This window comes from Notothenia coriiceps, unplaced genomic scaffold, assembly GCF_000735185.1.
Source record: "Notothenia coriiceps isolate Sejong01 unplaced genomic scaffold, NC01 NC01_scaffold00017399, whole genome shotgun sequence".
Taxonomy (NCBI): domain Eukaryota; kingdom Metazoa; phylum Chordata; class Actinopteri; order Perciformes; family Nototheniidae; genus Notothenia; species Notothenia coriiceps.
The window spans coordinates 182,039-201,748 of record NW_011350100.1 but is presented as its reverse complement, the minus strand read 5'-3'; the positions used below and the strand labels follow the sequence as shown (position 1 = coordinate 201,748).

The following is a 19,710-nucleotide window of genomic DNA, read 5'->3' as shown; positions in this document are numbered from 1 at the left end:
CCACACTTTGGGGGCTACTGTTTTCTTCAGGGTTATTGAGAAATTGAATATATTCTTCATTCTATGGATTTAGGATGTATTGTTTTCACTTTAGAAGTTGTACTACATAGCCAATATATTTAATAGTAAAACATATATTTACAAACATAAATAAATAATAATTTAACAGCAAACATATTCCAGTTAACCAATCATACATGCATACTGTGGCCTATATAGTTTAGCAGCCAATAGGGTGTTTACACATGAACATACTGTATATGGGCATTATGTTGTATGACTCTGGTGTAGGGTAGCCTATTTGGTCATGTGACAATCCACCCACCTGACCACATGTCATACAATACTGCTTGCTCGGAAAATGAACAATAACAATATTGTTATAGCATTCATTTCAACAACTGCTGCTCACTTGAGTATGCAACAGGAAAACATCATCCACATCATCATTTCACAGTCAATCACATTAAACCCCTCAGAAGAATCTTCAATCTCCATCTATTGATAGATTACAAACATGTCTTTGACTGTTTTCTTATAGATCGACCATGGCTGTTTAGCCATTACACGGAAAGTGCAAGTCAGTTTTGTCCAGGTTTTCTCCCTCTAGCGGCCACTGAGATCTGGGCAGCAGTAACCGTCCATAGCCGCTTCCTCCTGTGGATCAGACGGAGGGAGAGAGAGGGGGGAGGAAGGACGCAGAATGGCGAACGTGCAGTGCTCCAAATGCACGGCCGAAAGAAGAGGGTTTCGGCGGGAACTTGATTCTTGGCGACACAAATTGATACACTGCGTTGGTATGATGAATTTGCAGTTGCATATTTTGTAAAAAATCAACCAGCGTCAAAGTGATTTCGCCCGGTAGCTGCTGGATCGCCACCCACAGCTATGTTAGATTGCTAGCTAGTGCTAGCTAAGCTAGTAGCCTGGCACTGTAGGTGGCCAGCGTTAGCCGTTAAGTTAAGCTGGCAGGCTAATATTTACCAGCTGGCTAGCCCGTCGAGTTTGGCTCCTTTTCTTTGTCCCTCTGAGCTAGCTTGATACCCACCGGTGCTAGCTCCGTCAAAGTGTGTTGTCTGACTTGGATGATACTGTACATGTAGCATTAAGGCATAACACATATTTTTCAATTAACTGATCGCCAAACCGTAAGCTTAATTCGTTTATTGACATAATGTTGGCTATGCTAATGTTCTGCTAACATGCTATGCTAACATTAACGTTGTTGATGTTATTTGGGGGAGGGGATGGTTGCTACGGTAGAGCTGCTCATGTCAGTGCAATAATAGAAAAGCACACATCACGGGGGTCTCGACTAACGGTTTTCCTCGCACCGTTTGCTTTTTTAAACACCGTATTTTATGCTTCAGAAACCGTTCACTTTAGGCTAGCTCACCCGAAGCTAGCTGGATTTCATCTGCTTTGTAGGCTAATGTTCAATCACAGTGACATCAAAATCATTATGCATGAACACCAATAAAAACATCAAAGTATGAATGTTAATACTATTTACGAATTTTGTTTATTGTTCTTTGGAGTTTACCAAGTTAATATTTAGACTCTATTCAAGTGTGTATGTGTTGCTGACAGTTGGGTATCGTAGTCCGCTTATCTGTCAGATTTGTTGCCGTCACACTGTTCCAGTAAAGTACACGGATAAAATGGGAGGAACACATATCACTCTAATGTTAGGCAACTCAAATATGCATAAGTTATTCGTATCAGTACTGAACGACTGTTCTGTTCATTTTGTCTTGCAGGGTTTGAAAGCATTCTGGAGGGAATCTATGGCCCACTGCTGCTGAAGGACCTCAATTTATTTGATGGTGGGTTTTTATATGTACATTTAAAAACGTCCTAACTTTTTGTAACCCTAGACATATTTTATATTTATTATCAAGTTTTAAGCTGACATTACTTAGACAGGAGTAAATGGTGCTTTCTTTGTGCAATATTTTCAGGATTTTTGAACATTCGGTTCTCGAGTGAATATTTATGGCAGTGTGACAAGTATGGTGTATTTAGTCAACCTGTAAATTATTAACAAAATGCCATATTATTTGTTACATTTAAGTTTCCCACTTAAATGTACCAAACTTAAATATATGAGATTAACCTTGTTAACTCGAGTAGTATGATATTTTTTCATTCATGATACATTCATAATTGGAATTGATCTATAACATCTGTAGAACTATGAAAATATAGTTTGACCCAAATCTGCCAGGCCAACATAATGTAATCACATCACTTTACATTATTCCATGTCTACTGCAGGCCAGCCGATGTTTGGCCTTTGAACATTTTTGGGAATCAAAAGTTAAAAAAGCAATAGGTTGTCTTTTTTTTAAATTGCAATAAATAGAAAATGCAGCTATATCCTAAAGTAAACCTTGCTACCTACTGCTACACTCTTGGTATCAAACAAGACTAAACACTACATGGCACCCTTATTGCTCCAGTTAAAGTTAATAAATGAAGGAGTACAATACTTTCTTTCAAGGGCATATGCCTTTTTAGAATTAATGAAAAAAATGTGTTTAGATTGATGAAACTGATTATATAACCAAGGTTCACACCCAGACACAATTATGTATAAGTTGCAAACAGGTAAACATCATATGCTACTCAGTAGTTATCATAATAATACTTCTTGTTTGGCACTTACAGTTTATAGAATAGAATATAAGCCTNAAAAGCAGTTCAGTCTTGTCAAGGTTGAGCTTGAGGTGATGAGCAGACATCCACCGAGAGATGTCTGCTAGGCAAGCAGAGATGCGTGCGACGACCTGGGTCTCTGAGCGGGGAAAGGACAGAATTAGTTGGGTGTCGTCAGCGTAGCAGTGGTATGAAAAACCATGCGGGCTAATGACAGACCCGAGCGAGTTTGTGTACAAGGAGAAGAGGAGGGGACCAAGAACAGAGCCCTGAGGGACCCCTGTAGTTAATTGACAAGGGTCGGACTCTGACCCTCTCCAAGTAACCCTGTAGGTGCGGTTGTTGTTCAGGAGTTGATCCCGCCCCTTCCCCGCCTCGACGTAAGCGTGATGTATGTGGTGCTTTTGCTCTAGCCGGACACTTTTTTGGTGCTTGAAACAAACCGGATTCCAGAGCTAAGAGGCTGCTCCGCTGCGGTGTGAACAGGAAAACCCGGTGCTTTTCAAGCTCCAGCTCCGAACCGGCCCTGAAACACCGTTGGTGTGAATGAGGTATATGTGGCTGCGTCCCTGCTTTTGACAAATAGGTGTGCGATTTGACATGCCAGATTGACTGAAAATTCTAAATATTGGTCATGTTGGTAGGATTGGGTAGGCATGGTGTTACTTGTTGGTACGTGGGCAAAAGGCAAATAAAATCAAATATGTACTCATCATTGCTTTTGAATTGTATCCAACAATATCTATTAAAATGTGTGTATATTTAATATCATAATAAATGATCTGGAACTTTTATTTAGAAAACTACAACCAATCCAATATTGTTACAATGCAGTCTTTCTCTTTGATTTGCAACAATGCTCATAACCGTCTACGGACTCATTCAAATCTAAATCGCACTCGTGGCATACATTTTTGTGATGATGATGTTTGGAAACAACCTCCTGTCAATCGAGTAAGCTGTTTGAAGTCTTTACGTATTAATGCCTGGTTATGTGTAATTGTGTCTTTCAGACTGCGAACCTGAAGAGTTGGATGAGTGGTCCCTAGAAACAAATTGCGCTCAATGTTCATTCTGCAACCTTCCCCTCGACAAACTCAGCAGTGTGAGTATTTTTCTAGTCAAGATAATATTAGTGTGTTTGTCTGTTGAACGTATTTATATGATATGGTTTAATATAAGATGAAGGAAAAATAAGATATACAGCAATCAGATAAGTAACCTTGTATCTTTTTCTTGTAGGATCATGCACCTGCAGCCACCTCGCCCCTCTCCTCCCCCTCTGATTACTCTCCCTGCCAGGCTCCAAACATCTCTGAGAGCAGCCAATCAGCAAACAGGTTTCTCCATGCTGTGTTTTACAAGAAAGGTAAGCCTTTTGATGCATGGCACACACATTTTAACTTCTGATACACTCATGCTCCTGTCAAAGGCGCACAGTAGTTATCTAGTTGCTTTCTTAAAGGTGGGGTAGGTAAGTTTGAGAAACTGGCTCGAGATACACTTTTTGTTATATTCTATGGAATGCTCTTAACATTCAATTAATGAATATCATAAGTGCTTTGACAAAAAATCCATAACAAAATGTCATCTGTGGAAGCCGTAGTACTGTAAAAAGCACGACCAATCATTTTAGCCGGCCCGGCTAAAATAACTGGATGGCCTACCTGCCTGTCAGCCTTCCATCTGTGCACAAACGTATCTCGTTCCCTCATTGGTCATGTGCGCGTTCGTGTGTGTTGGAGGAGGGGCTCTGTAAGGAAGTGGCAGATTTTTTCCGGCTGTGTATTTTCAAATTCTAGCGCACTCGAGCTGAAATTACTTACCCCACCTTTTAATAGATATAAAAGTCTAAAGAGAATTCAATGTCCTGTTCTTCATTAGATGTGGCACTGGGCTGCGATTTCAAAATCCCTCTGGTTGCCCAGGAGCTAATGAAGAAGATGATACATCAGTTTGCCTTGGAGTACGCATCCAAGTGCCTACAACACACCAGTACAAATGGTGCTACAACAAGGACCTCATCATCTCTGCCACAAACATCAGATGCCCCTCTGGACCTCACAGTGAGCCGAACTGGAAACGAGAAAGAAAGTGACCCAGGTAGTAGAGGTGTTTCAAATATTAGGAATTGAATGCCAATAAATGAATGTTTCCAGCCTGCAAAGTTTTAAGACTGTAACATCGATGTTTTCTTAAGGTACGAAACCTCTGTAACTCAAACCCTAATCAGTTAACATGATTTCTTCTTGTAACAGATGCCGTGCTCGACCTCTCCAACAGGAACTCTGCTTCGTCAACATCAATAAAAGGAAAAGCTTCAGGGTAAGAGTTTTTCTTTATATTTGAATTGCCTCTGGCTCGTACTTTTAGTGGTATTCCTCCTCGTGGAAAATGCAGAAGGAAACCCTTTCATTAATATTATTTTTTAAATGGGGGCTATTCCCTAATACAATAATTAAATTACAGGACCTAAGCATTTTTGTCCAAACCCAGTAGGACTTTGCATGTGAGGAATTCCAGATTTTTAACTGAGTTCAGCATTATAACCAGTAATTTCATAGTTGAACAGCAAGGCTCAAATTGAAAGGTTAGCATCAACACCGTGTTGTACTACTGTTGTTTTTAACAGCGCTACTCTCTGGCCTATTTGAGGATATCTGTTCATTGTTAGTTATTATGAGAGCTAGCTTGTGTCTTGTGTTTTAGTTCTATGGGGATGACTCTTTTATCTTTTGAGCGGTAACGTCACAGCAATGGCACTAATATTTGCGAACAGGATTGCACAATGAGGAGAACATTGCAGTACCTCATAACGATTTTACCTCCTTTTTTATGATGAGTTTGATTATTCAACCTTCAAGCATGTAGGACTCTCGCTGAAGGATATCACAAAACTACAAGGGTTGTGTGTGAGCGCCAAAGTAAGCCCAGCCATTCACAGACAGTCCCACCTGGACGTGAAGAGGCTTTGCCACACACACAAGACGTGTGTAAGAGACACACAGCAGCAGTGTGTGAGAACAGACATGAAACATAAGAGTCGCAGTGATGTTACCAACACAATACATAAATGAGTGGACCCCTCGCTCTGCACTCCCCCTGTCCCCTATGCCAAAATCAAACCCCCTCCATCTCCTCCATCCTGACCCTGCTGTTTGGTCCTCCATTCCCTAGGAGGCAGCGAAGGCAGAAGGAGGAGTACATTGAGAGGAGCTTGGAGCTGTCTGAGGGGTTGCTGTCCAAGGCCTTGAAGGACATACGTTCAGGAAGGCTGCAGGAGCAGCGGGCCGCATTGCTTTATGGGATTCCCCTTCGCACCCTGAAGCAAGGTCTAGACGGCTTGGCTGAAGGGAGGCTGGGGGTGCTTCATCAACTCGCACCAGGAAGCAGAGATTTCAGGGATGAAGTGACATCATACAATGTGATGTCATCAATGTTTGGCGGCGAAGCTCGTCTTGTTCTTCAGAAGGTGGCGGCGTGGGCGGAGCAGGCAGAAATTGGAGAAGCTGCAGAGGAGAATGGTGACTTTAGTTTCCCTTCATCCTCCCTCTCCTTTTATAAGCCAAGTGGTCTACACAAAACCCTCCCCAACTCTTTTCCCCAGCTCAGGGATGCTTTCCAGCCTCCACCAAGCCCCACTTCCAGTCTGGAGCAACCAACGTCTCTGCGTATTCCTCAGGTTCGCTCCATGGCTGACCAGAACAGGACGATCCCCGCTAAGAATGGCTGCTCGGCTGAAAACCTGCATCAACGTACCTCATCAATGGAGGGTACTGCCAGTTCATCGACAGCTACTGCTAGACCCTCATCTCTCTTCAAACTCAGACCCCCTTTCTTACCACATGGCTGTCCAGGCAGTGCCAACCAGTCACCTCATCGCCTTGGACCACGCGGGTCCTCACTGGATGACTCAGAAGAAGGGGGCAGGGATAAAGACAAGCAACCAAGAAAGAAGCGTGGAAGATACCGCCAGTACGACTTCGATCTGTTGGAGGAGGCCATCACTATGGTGATGGGAGGTCGCATGAGCGTGTCCAAGGCCCAGGGGATTTACGGGGTGCCCCATAGCACACTGGAGTACAAAGTCAAAGAGCGCACTGGAACTCTGAAGAACCCGCCCAAGAAGAAATCTGCCATATTTTGTTCATCCAATTCCAACTCGTCTGGTTCTGGAACCATGACGGGTTCCACTAACTCAGGGACTCTTGTCTCAGCTGCTGACGCAAAGATGTTCTAGAACACATAATGCCTCTAGAACTCCTCAACACTTGAACTCATCACCTCGGACAAGATACATGTTTTCTGGAGGCACTTGTTTAAACACAACACATGCCTTTACAAAGTATATGGATATCGATATTCAGGTCTTTTAACTATGTGTCTGTTATGTGACAGTCATACTTTTCGCTGTATTTCTAGCTTTTTCCTGGGCTTTGTTTAGTGGAGCGTTTATCAGGCCGTCGTGCAGCTTTGGTTCCTCGTAGCTTCATTTCTTTTCTATATCACTAAACCTAAAAGATCTTAAAAGATATGGCTTGTGTCAAATTTTCCATAAACTTTGTCTTAAACTTTAGTCAGGTATAACAGAAAATGTTCTGCATTTGTCCACTACTTATCATCCGGTGTGTTACAGGTGCCCTTTATATTTTGAAGACAAAGCCATTTTTGTAAACAAAATGTTGTAATGCACAGAGCTTGTGCATTACAACACTGTATTACTCACTGGCTACAATGATCAGTCAGTTGTTGGTTTTGGTCTTGTTTTTATGTCGATTGGATTCGTTTTTTTTATCAAGGAGAAAAACTGACAGTGATTGTTTTTCACTAGATTGCCCAGGATTAAGTATGATAAATACAGTTGTGGACCTCTGAGAGCTATCAAATAAAGTATGACTATCACGTTTGCTAGGTATTAGGTTATTCAGGTTTGATTCTATTCTTAAAGCTCCTTCTTAAAGGAGCGTTGATGATTGTCATTTACAGCTTTCTATCTCTCTCTGGGTATTTTACCTGGGCTACTGAAGTGACTTAGAGCCATTATAACAGATTAAAAACTCATTGCTGTTTTTAGAGACCTCTACAAACAGGGAGATTGTACAATATAAACTGCTGTGGTCGCTGCATCTTCACTGAGTTTTTGTTGAAGAGATTAGTTTATGAAAGCCATTTTGTGTCCTCATAATTCTCCTTTCTATTTGTGCAAACGAGTCTGAACATTGTATTGAGTGTAGTTGGAATGCAACTGTGCAGCATGTTGTCAATGTGCACTGGTAAGCTTGGGAAATGTATGTTATTCTGTATGTCTACCTTTTGTAAAATATGTTGTTTTGTCATCACATATATTTACTAATTCTGCTACTGTAGCTGTATTACTGTAAACCTCATTCATGACTGCTGCTTAAAAATTAACTCTACTGGATTGTTTCCCTGGCACAAAGAGGCGTAGCTACAACAAAGAAGCTTAATTTAACTTATTTCAATGCATTGTGTGTATAACTTACATGAGATTAGGTGCATGTATAGGCTTTAATGTTTTTGATGGTTGATTGTGTAGGCTACTGGAGGTTACAGTAGTTTTGACAATGACTTGATTCAGTGTAAGGCTTTCAGGCTTTTTTGTTTGTGTCTGGGGAAATGCTAAATGTTGCGTCTATGCTTGTGTCTGCCTCTGAGATGAGCATATTTCCATTAACAGTGCTACTACCAAAGCAGCAGTTCAGGGTTACCCACACAAAGCTGCTTTGATTTTATTTTGCTGCGATGTCAGTCTGCCTGTCTCTCTCTCTCCAACCTCGTTGCCACATATATATACCTCTGCATTTTATCTGCCTATATCCCAGTGTCAGGTTTCACGTCAAGGACTCTGTGATACGATACTGAATCTGCTGGGGTATGAGCTCTTGTTAGCTTACAAACACGTCTGAGCAGTTTGTCTCTCAAGGAACAACACTAGGGTGTAAATGTATTGCCATCAACAACATTTAAACTCCTTCAAGAAATTGTTTTAATTATTGTAGGGTTCTTCAGCCGTTTTGTTGTGAAATAATCGTTTTTAAATGGTTTTAATTCGACCCTGTGGCATACAGGAGATATGCCATGTTTTTAGCTTGCAGATAAACTTGGTGCAAGTTTTTGTCCTTGTTGGTTAAATTTGTATTTGTAATTTGAATGGTAATCGTACAAGTATTTAATTTTGTTAAGCCTTTTGGTCAGATTGATAGGCATTTCAATCGTTGTAACTTAGGCAACTATACAACTACTGATGTCTCCGCTCCTGAATGTCTCCGCTTTGTACAGTACACAATGCCTGTGTCTGGGGCCGCAGCATGATGTGTCTACTCTGGGAATTATCTGCTATTTTTATCAAACGGCCTGTTTTTTAACAAGCCTAAACACCTCTTAGAATTTACTAAGTAAGTAATCATTGTATATGTTTAATTACAGTTATTCTTAGAACAGACTGGTGCTTGTTTTCAACTTGAGATAAATTTGCATTTATTGTTTTTGACTACTGGCAAATCTTTTGAATGACAGATATCTTCTATGTATGCATAAATCAACTATTGCACTATGATTTATAAGCAGCATTTTTATTGTAGAAAACTTCTTTTGATGTTGCTGCATACTTATTTATGATTGTGCTTCAGAACTGTGATTTTACTAGCTTGATTGTTGTAGTAATTGATTTGTAATTGGGCACTTTGATGCAATGTGAAATGCGTATTTCTGCATGGACGCTTTAAATGTTAGCCCATATAATTTATTTGATCCTAAAAAGACACCCTTGACTATTGTGGTTGTTTAGTGCTTATGTTATTATTACATTATTTAAGTGATTTAAAAAAAAAAAACTCAACAGTCACATTACATAATGCAATACTCTTATACTGCGTCCAGTCCAAGCCCTGACAAGGACCGTACTTAAACAGCACTTGAAGTGTTGGAAATACTATCCAATTAAAAAACGGATGAACACTTAAAATAATATATTAAAATCAGTTGGTTAAGAAGTGAAATAAATCACTCACTGTACCTGATTTAAGTGTTAGTTGATTTGAACATTAGATTTTTTGTGCTGTTAGTTTTGTTGTTGGAAGTGCTGTTAAAAAAACTATTTGTTTAAGCGTTCTACAATCGTTCCTTCTGCTCTAGCAGAATGTTATCTTTTGCCTTCAGCAACTCATCAATAAAACAATTCTCTAATCAATCGCCTGTCATTATTTTTCTAAAAAAAGTGGTTTGTGGATCATCAACAGTTAACAAGGAAAATGGTTGTTTTACTTGCTGTTAAAATAAATTATTTTGCATGTCTGCTAGAAAAAGTCAGTTTGTTCAACCAGAACTTTGTAATCCAGTTGAGATCTTATTCACATTTAAGTGTTTGCGTATGCAGCAAAAGCCAAATGTGTTGGTGTAAACATGTTTTTATCTATTCTATAATACAGCAATAGGAAAAAGCATGCAAGAGTAATTAATAAGAGAACAATAACATTGCACATCATATGTATGCATGGAGACATTTGGAGTTGTAGACCTCTGAAAATGTTTGCGTCATTTAACAAGGTGCAAGATAACAGAACATTCACTAATGGAGCAAGTGGAAACCATCTACCAGGCATGATTAATTAACACAATATTTTAATATAAAAATGTGTCAGACACCTTGAGTACTTTTTTAATGTGTGTCATATTCAACTGTGCTTCGCTATGAGTAAAACTCCCTTCTTTTTATTTTTGTCTTTAGCTTGCTGTTGTCGTCATTAAAGGAAGAATTGGGAGATCTGGGACAGCGAGGGACTCAGCTCCGTCAGAGCTCTGCGTTAGGTGCTGTTCTCAGCTTGCTCTGCTCAGCACATCGTTCCTTACTCTACCACATCCTGAAGCTGGCATGCCAGGAAAAAATGATGTTGTTTCTTAATCACAGAGCTGAAGGTCAAACGGAATCTCACTCCTCTTACTGTGGTGTAAGCCAACAGGATATTGTTACCCCTAATTCAGTCCCATTTAGTGAATGTAAAGCCCATAACAGCAACTTATTCTGCCCCTCAATTGACTTTGATCATCAAGATCTTGGCAGCGCAATGTATCATACAGGAGACTCCACGTCCAAATGTAGCATCCATCACTTCTCTTTAACAGACTGTAAAAGTGACACTCCTCTGGGCTCAAGCTACAGCTGTGTGCAGAGGTGCAGGAGGCAAACCTACACCGCTATGTGCCCCAAGAGGCTGCACTGCATTTCCGGCCAAAGCCTGGCTGTAGGTCATATAAACAACCTAGTTTGTTCATTTACATCCTCTCCTTCGTTATCCCAATCCCCTTCAGTTTGCACCCCCTCCTCTAGTTTATGCCCTTCTTCATCGATTTGCTGTAACCAACACAACCCCCACTCTTGTCCCTGCTATTCAAACCCTGCCTGTCTGACGCAGGTCAGGAACTCAATAGAAAAAGGGATGGGAGATGGAGATCCTCCTTGTCCTGTCCTGAAGAGAGAGCAGAGCCCCTCTCCTCCTCCACTGTCCCCTATGCCCTCAGACATGGATACACAAACTGATGAAAAGCCACCCTCTCTTCTTCACCATAGACAAGAGAAGGAAACTGACCTAATTGTTAAAGATGACATGGTGAATGAACGGCAACAGGAAGCAGGTGTGGATACAGCTACAGAAATGGAGCGATACTGTAGCACCCCAAGCAGTATACATTCTGAGCAAAACCCAAGTGGGACTTCACTGCAAGATGTTGTGAATCGGTTCAGTGAGAAACTGGAGACAATCGGAACTATAGAGAAGGATATACCTCTGGTATTCACAGCCGTTAATATCTCTAAAAAGGAGCGGCCACAGTGTCCCTCGACAAGTCAGAACCTGCAGTTTCAGGCTGATGCCCATTTGACTGAAATTATCACAACAGTGCTTCACACAGGCAGTGCTAGTGACTACAATCTCAGTGAGCTGTTCAATCGCCATGACAGCAAAGAGCCCAAGTCACCTAACACTCGCTCACGACGACGCCAAGAAGTCCTTGCTGCTATAGCAACACCTGCTGATGATGCTTCAACCAGAAGGCAAACCTTAAAAATTAAACGAGAGCTTGCAGTGTTTGACCTGTCTTACAGTAGAAGGAAGGCGCGACAAGCAAAGAGGCAAAGATTGAATAATGGAAATGTTGCTGCAAATACATTACACACTTTATCAGATTCAAACCTAGTTAAAGAGGATTCTCAAAACGAAATGGAGCTAGGTGTTGAACCTGCAGAGAACCATAGTTTTAGGGAGGGACCACTGAACATTATCATTTCAAAAAGTGACGATGAAATAAAGGAGGAGATAAAAGCATATATAATAACAGAAGGAGTTCAGATCATTCAAGCAGAGGAGAAAGAAAGGGAAATATCCTTTGGGGGAAAATATCTTACCCACTCAGGCACGTTACCTACCCCTGAGCTACTGAGTACATTTGGCATACAAGGCTTGAAGGGGGACAGTGTACAGACAAAGAAGATGGCAATGACTGCAACCTCGGCAAAACGGTGCAGCAGGCCCGATGGTATGGGTACTGATGCTGTAAAGGAAATGAACAGTGATAACGAAGCCTCCTCAGGTCAAAGCACTAATGGTGACAATAGACGAGGCATAGGTAAAGATTACCATAATCCAAATGGAAATAGGCAGAAACGTCCGTCACACCACTCCAAGGACTCAGGGCGAACCAGGAGACATATAGTGCCTCCACAGCGTTTCTCCTCTTATGTCACAGAGCCCAGGAAGATGTTTTATGTTTCATGTTTCTCTGAAAACACCTCCAACCAGGAAACTGAAATGGACAATGTTTTGACATCTAGCACAGTAGATGCCTTATCCAAAGTTCCAGACGCTGAGGGCTCTAAACTGGAATCAATAAGGGAAGCCCTTTTGTCCTCATTTCAATCGCCAGAGAGAGATGAGTGTGAAACATCCTACACAGAATCAAAAGTTTTTTCCACAAATCAGATCACTCCACAGGTCCCTGTTGCTGCCAAAGCAAAGAGTCAAACAAAGCAAAGCATGGACAATGAAACAGATGGCAGCAACTCTGATGACAAGCTTTTTAGAAGGCTGCGGTCATCTCCAAAAAGAATGCAGTACTCAAAGACAGCTTCAAGTACTCTCCAAAACCCATCAAATATGGATGTCCCAATGAAGTCTGCTACCTGTTTTGAAAGCCCTCCCAACTCCCAAGTCCAGTACACTAGTCCAATAAAGCTTATGTTTGTATCACCAATAAAGGATAAGGAAGGGGTCAGATATAGTCTTAAATCTGCATATTCTGGTTCTAATGAACAGGAACCCTTTGACCCCTGTATAGTGTCTTCATGGTCAGGAACAAAAAGTAAGACAACTGAGTTGTGTACTTCACCAGTAAAGTCTCTTTCTTCAAGACCGAAATCTGCAACTTCTCCTGCAAAATCTGCTTCATCGACACTTAGGTCAGGTCCTTCACCAGCCAAGTCCTCTTCTTCACCCAAGTTAGCTTCTTTACCCCCGAAGTCGTCATCTTCCCCCAAGTCTGCTTCTTCACCATCCAAGTCAGCGTCTTCACCATCCAAGTCTGTTTCTTCACCATCCAAGTCTGGTTCTTCACCACTCAAGTCAGCGTCTTCACCATCCAAGTCTGGTTGTTCACCATCCAAGTCTGGTTCTTCACCACTCAAGTCCGCATCTTCGCCCAAGTCTGCTTCATCGTCACCTAAAATAGGTTCCAGACGATCAGGCGAAGGCACTCCGACTAAGCATGTGGATGTAGCTGAAAGCCAGAGATCACCAGGTGGCTCAATGTCTTTCCATGAAACGACTCCAAAAAGGCGTCCAGGCCGGCCAAAGAAGCTGGGGCCACAACTTGAGCAAAAGGCAAAGAGGCCAATCGGTCGACCACGCAAGGAGAAGGCTGTGGATTCAGTACTGGGGGAAAAAACAGTAAATGGAAAATCTTTTACAGCATACGAGGCTGAGGAAAATGTAAACAAGAACTTAAAAATAACAGTCGTGTTTGGCCGCTCTAGGAGAAACAAACGAACCGTGGCCGAGGGATTTGACCAGCTGCAAACAGAATTCCATGATGCTTGTCAAGCAGTTGGCCTTAAAAGTGATTTGAGTATTTTAGTGAACAACTCTGAGACCAATTCAAGTAGCATCAAAAGAGCATCATCAGAATTGTCAGATGAATTAAGTTTTGTCAGTCCTCTTAAAGAGTCTAGCCCTCAATCTAGCAGTACCATCATATGTCAGAAACGGGATGACTCTGCACCCTCAAGGAAACCAGGTAGACCTGCAAAAGTTAAAATCTCTGGAATCTCAGTCACAGTAACTACAGTGTCTCCTCGTCATCGTAAAATTCTGATAAATAAGGATACTCGGCAGTCTCCTGAAACACTAATTTCTAAGAAACTACTCCTACCAGAATTCAAATCTGCCAATGAGCCCCGGACAATCAGTCGACAGTCATCCAGCAAAATCAGTCAAATTGAAGAAGGGATTGAAATAGAGGATGAAAATAAAGACAAATTGCCAAAGCAGCCTGTTGCAGTGCGTCACTCAATGAGAGTGAGAAAGCCTTCAATCCACTTTCTGCACGCTGTTGCCACCTCCACCTTTAAATCATACAGCCGCAGCAATGCTCTGCTACGGCGCTCCAAACAACTTCTGCTAAACAAGGCCAGCAATGAAAGGAGACAGGGGGAGCAACCAAGTAGTGTGGAGACTTTAAGGGAGAGAAGACGGCCCTGTGAACAAGAGAAGAATCACATATCTCAGGACCTTGGCAGAGTGGCCGGAGTATCTGTAGATTCAATCTTTACCCCAAGGGAGACGCTAAGGTGGTGGAAACCATCAGCAGAAGAAAAGACTATGAGTGAGGAGCTTGCCAGGCGAATACGAGTCATATCTGACACTTGGGTCTCAAACACTGGGGAGAACCAAGTAAAAGAGACTGCTTTTAAATCGAAACAAGGCACGAGTTCATTTGCCAGGAGGTCCAAACATTCCTCTGTGGTACGAACCCTGTTTGACTGTCCTCCTGAAGAACCAAGGTCCTGTACTATGCAGCAGGTCTGTTCCTGGTTTATGAAAACCACAGAGACACAGTCCCTTTCTATCGTCAAGAAGGCAAGCTCACGTAATTCTTACGAACTGATGCATTTTCCTCGTACTATCAATAAAGAATGTGTTTTCACCAGTCCTCAGGCCCAGCGACTGCGCAAACACCTCAAGAAATTCGCCAAAACTGTGCCAAAAAGTCCTTTGCAACATCAACAAGCTCAAAGAAGATTGAGGAAGAGAAATGAGAAGATAAGGCGACAACTTTTTGCCACAGGTCGGCTCAATCAAAGAGCCCAATGGTGGAGAAGCAGATCATTTGGCAAATATCTGACCAATCTGTTTAGAGCAAAGATAAAGTTCCTAACCCGAAAAGAAAGGGAGAGGTGTCAAAAGAAGCACAGGAGTAAGAAAAACATAAATGTAGCTACACGTTCAAATGGACAGAAAGTAACTGGACTACTACCAAAACGTAAAGCATTACGTAGATCAGCAAGAGGTCAGTTATCTGACTGTTTGGCAAACGGTTCTGTTAACCAAACGCAGGAGCCTGCGGAGGTACCTAAAGAGCACAACATCTGCTCCAAAGCCTGGAGTCCTGAGACACTGAAGGAATGCAGAGTGTTTCTGAGGAAGATTAACTCTCCGGACAATGAATACACTGAGGAAGAGTGGGACTCCTGTACTGTGACACTGGATGATGGGTCACCTTCGGCATACCTCTTAGCAGGAAGGAAGAAAGAACTTGTAGGAGTTGTTAAAGCTGTGAAAACTGAAAGAAAAAGGAGTACCATCTCAAGAGAGCAAGCAGGTTCTGCACCGAAATCAGTCCAGGTGCAGGATGAGGTGCCAGATAGGAGGAGGAATGGCAAATACAAAAGTCCTTTGGTTGCTTCTACTGAACCACTGCAACCACCACCAGCGAAAATGTTGAGACAATCGCGAGTGAGAGGCCTTACCGGGCCGAGATGGTGCGACTTTGTTTTTGGTAACTACCTTGCTTATTTTATTAACATTTTATGTTCAATTTTGAGTTACTATATCAATTTTTCCCATTTCTCTTCTCTGACAGAAAGCTAATTGAAGCATGATGCCTCCTCCGACCTGGGGAAGGGACTGTTGCTTAACGTGGTGCCTTTGGATATTGAGCTGACCACAAGGACTGACCAATTCCGCTATGGTTCAGTCTTACACTCAGCATTTATGTAGCAGTCTAACTTAACAAAAGCTTGATGTTGCACTATTTTTATCTATGGATATGTACAGAAATGTTAATTTTTTTTATTGCATTTTTCTTTCTGAGCGCGTATAGTAGATCAAACCATTACGATAAAGAGAGTTTTTGGGGATATGTGCTTAAAACAGTGAGCCATGTCAGAGTAGCTGTAATTAAAGGAAAGGCTTGAGATCATGCCGATAGTGCCATCTCCCCCAAAACATACCTCATTATCAATGCCACCACTTATTCTAGACCAGGGGTTCTCAAACTTTTTGTTTATGCGGACCACTATTTATTATCAAGGATTTTCGCGGACAACCTCATATGCAAACCGTAAAAATAAGTAGGCCTACATATATAAACGTAGTGTTAAAACGCTGATATTTTATATAGTTTATATAATTATAGACAATCAAAAGTAAATTGAAGCCAATCTGATACTTTTGTGACCGGTGTCTGTCTGCGTTGTGTATGTTTTTCAAAGAGGATGGCGGACGCTATTTTAATTAGGTCATCCCAAACAATGCCACAAGTGCGCACGCGCGCAGTGCACTCTCAAAACGGGCAGACAGGTCTACAAAAACTACCGGTATGCTTAGTCCTACTTTAGTTACTGTACTGCAAAAAGCAGACGGCGCTGCGCTCAACACACACAGACTCAAAACCATGGACACACCGGCACATAATTAACATAAACAATGTATAGGCCTAAGTTGCATAAAGGCTTGAGCTACAGTATTGCAACTAAGCAGACAGCGCTCTCTCTCTCTCTCTCTCTCTCTCTCTCTCTCTCTCTCTCTCTCTCCCTCCCCCCCACACTTTCTAAATCTCAAAACAAACAAACAAAATGTCCAAAGTTGTCCTGAAATGTACTTATTAAATAAACAAAAAATATAGCCTACTTAGGGGTGGATCTAGAAAAATATTCATGGGGTGGCAGGAGATTTTGAGGGGTGGCATCCCCTGGCAGAAGTATATGCTGATTTAATTGCAGACATATCAATCAATGTTAACTTGGAAAGCCAAAATATTGATATTTTAACTGAATAACATTTGGTGACATTATTGTGGCACATCAGTAAAGCCTTAAATAGAAATATATAAGATGGCAGACATAATTGAATGCATTTTAACTGAACAATAACTGAATTAGTTTGTTTTACTCCTAGACCAGGGGTACCAAATCTATGCAGACTGTTGCAATAATTACATTAATTAACTGTCTCATCGATGTTTGTCTGAATTAATATGTAATATTAACAATCATATTATATCAGCTGTCAATCACTGTTATGATGCAGCGATTACCATGTTGTTCAGCAAAACGCCTCACAAACTGATTAAGATCCAAAGATTTAGTGTGTTTTGATTCAATGCTGAGTACAGCCAAACTTGACAGTCTCTTCTCTGTCATTGTTGACCGCAAATACCTCATTCCTTCCGTCCACAGTACTTGGGTCCGGATGCTTCTCGTTTGCTCCGTCCCGTTCAAATGAAATCGCCGCCAATCATATTTCCCCGCTCGCGCCAGGGCTGGGGGAGGGGTTACAAGGCTCGTGTCTTGTGGTGCATTCACTTGCACTCGGACATTAGAGATTTTCTCTCATAAATGTCCGATGAGCCCAACGACCACCACCCCACTGCCTGATATCAATAGAAAGCTAGGAATCTCCTCTTTCCAACAGTGTATACAACTNAGTCACGCATAGCCAAAACCGGAGAGCCCAACGACCACCACCCCACTGCCTGATATCAATAGAAAGCTAGGAATCTCCTCTTTCCAACAGTGTATACAACTGAAAATGTGTCTTCGGTTCAATGCGACTGATTTTGATAGAGCAAGTCACATATGAGGTGGTCCCCGAAAATCCTTGATAATAAAAAGTGGATTTTATTAAGCTGTTCTCCACGGACCACCTGCAGTACCCTCAGACCATAGTTTGAGAACCGCTGTTCTAGACAATGCCCTTATGAATGTACAGCCCTAAACCCCCCCCCCCCAAAATTAATTTAATATGTTTTTCTATTTATAGTCATCCTTACTTTGGCACTGTTAAAAATAAAATGCTAATTTAATATAATAAGTTTTTTAGATTTTGGTAAACGTATGTTGAAAACTAATTTTATTTTCCTAATCCGAGCCCTGTTTGCAATATATTTGTTGATGCTTCCGTCGCTGTTGTATTGCAAGCCAGTAGCCAAAATATAGTGTGAATGAAAAACGATTTTTATCTCTTTAAAGAAGCCCCATTTTTACCCCAATCATTCTGTAAATGGGCTCCAACTATGACATTGTGTATTTAACTACAGTAATTGGCGATCCACCTGTACTGAAACCAAATACTATGTCACTATTTCTGTGAGTTTATTTAAACAATATCTGCAAGTCTAAGCAACAAACGGCCATTAATCCCAACATACATGTTTTAGCTGACTAAATATACAGCCCCACACAATGTAGTCATATGTGAAGAGATTTAGAAGTGATGCCGTTTTAGAGGGAAAGAAGGTAGATTCTTATTCATTTGTTGGTTTTTGTGGGATCCGTCTTGTTTTATTCAGTTGTCTTTATGTGAATGTAATCTTGTTTTCACCCAAAGCAGATACTGTATGTTAGTGTCGGATCTACGCCTTGCACTATTTCATCTGAGATTATTAACCCCACTACACAGATTCCTCCCCGATATTTTGCACATCCCGTGTCCCACTGCCAAACCCTACTGTAAAACTAGAGGATCTATTTGGTGCAATACAAACCCAGATGATTTATCAATATGTAGTAATTATTTTATTGCTGACAGATGAATGGATGTACACAATTACCAATGGCCTGGGATGTTACTTCAGTTACATAGCCATGTAATGTGATTTTAGAGGATATTACATACTTTATTTTTTCTCCCACCTGCTTTGTTCTCCTCATGAAGCTGAAAAATAACAGATCCTTAATTGTTATAATAGCATTAATTGTTTATCATAAATGTACTAGCATTATTTACTGTTAAATGCAGGTGGAATATGTGTTGTTGTTGCGTTTTTTCTGTGTTTGCAGCAAGAGACGCCTACCTCCACTGGTGCTCAGCTAAGACTATTTTGCCTATCAACTGAGTGATAGGCATGGTCAGATTGATGATCTGTTAACACTAATCTTGGATCATTATAGTGTTAAGAGCGCAAGTAGATCCAAGATGTCTGGCTGTAGCTTAAACCTGTAGTGTGTGTGTTGTGTCTGACTATCCTTGTATGTGCGTCACTGTGGTTGCCCTCTCAACACGAGGGATGTGGGGTGGCCCAGTCTTGTGATCAGTGCTCTGTTGAAGAACCTGGTGCTAAACATCTGTTGTATATTTTCTTTATCATGTGTTTTTATACTGCCCATTACAGATGCAACAAAGAGGTGTCTGTGATCGGAAAAATAAAGAGTCTTTCTAAAAATAACCAGTGAGAAATATTATTGTACAGTTAAATGTTAAAAAATAAAGTAGAGTGGAGTGCACGACACCGGTACTGAGAACATTCAGGATTATCTAAGGAATTTGCTTTTGATCTTTTTCTTCATTGGCACAAAGCTGCCATTTCCCAACCTGAAGATTTCATTGTAAAATGAAATGGTTAAAAGATGGTGCGATTCAACAGAAAACATTATTTTTGTCTGGAAAGTGAAGCAAATCTATCAGCCCCTTGCACATTTCACCAGCATTTGACTAGTGCTAATTTCAAAAGCTGTATTTTCACCTCTTCATCGAAGGAGCTTGA

The 19,710-nt window shown here is 41.2% G+C and overlaps 1 protein-coding gene across 2 annotated transcripts; it reads left to right on the top strand.

Moving 5' to 3' along the window:
- The first annotated feature begins 654 nt into the window (after nucleotides 1-654).
- On the top strand, nucleotides 655-16,483 carry lcorl (ligand dependent nuclear receptor corepressor-like). Of its 2 annotated transcripts, XM_010776849.1 has the most exons (8): nucleotides 655-797; nucleotides 1,761-1,826; nucleotides 3,672-3,763; nucleotides 3,901-4,027; nucleotides 4,543-4,761; nucleotides 4,917-4,983; nucleotides 10,406-15,723; nucleotides 15,808-16,483. In XM_010776849.1, exons 1-8 carry the CDS (start codon nucleotides 704-706, stop codon nucleotides 15,813-15,815), a joined length of 5,991 nt encoding a protein of 1,996 aa, XP_010775151.1. In that variant the 5' UTR covers nucleotides 655-703; the 3' UTR covers nucleotides 15,816-16,483. The 2 variants fall into 2 exon arrangements, with proteins under 2 accessions (XP_010775151.1, XP_010775153.1); XM_010776851.1 differs by lacking the exons at nucleotides 10,406-15,723; nucleotides 15,808-16,483 and adding an exon at nucleotides 5,836-9,864.
- The last annotated feature ends 3,227 nt before the right edge of the window (nucleotides 16,484-19,710 follow it).

Bases quoted from the DNA above. Each gene is read 5' to 3' on its own strand.
- lcorl (XM_010776849.1), top strand. From the start codon at position 704: ATGGCGAACGTGCAGTGCTCCAAATGCACGGCCGAAAGAAGAGGGTTT. The intron at 4,028-4,542 runs GTAAGCCTTTTG...GTTCTTCATTAG, and splicing joins TGCTGTGTTTTACAAGAAAG to ATGTGGCACTGGGCTGCGAT. The intron at 4,984-10,405 runs GTAAGAGTTTTT...TTTTGTCTTTAG, and splicing joins ATAAAAGGAAAAGCTTCAGG to CTTGCTGTTGTCGTCATTAA.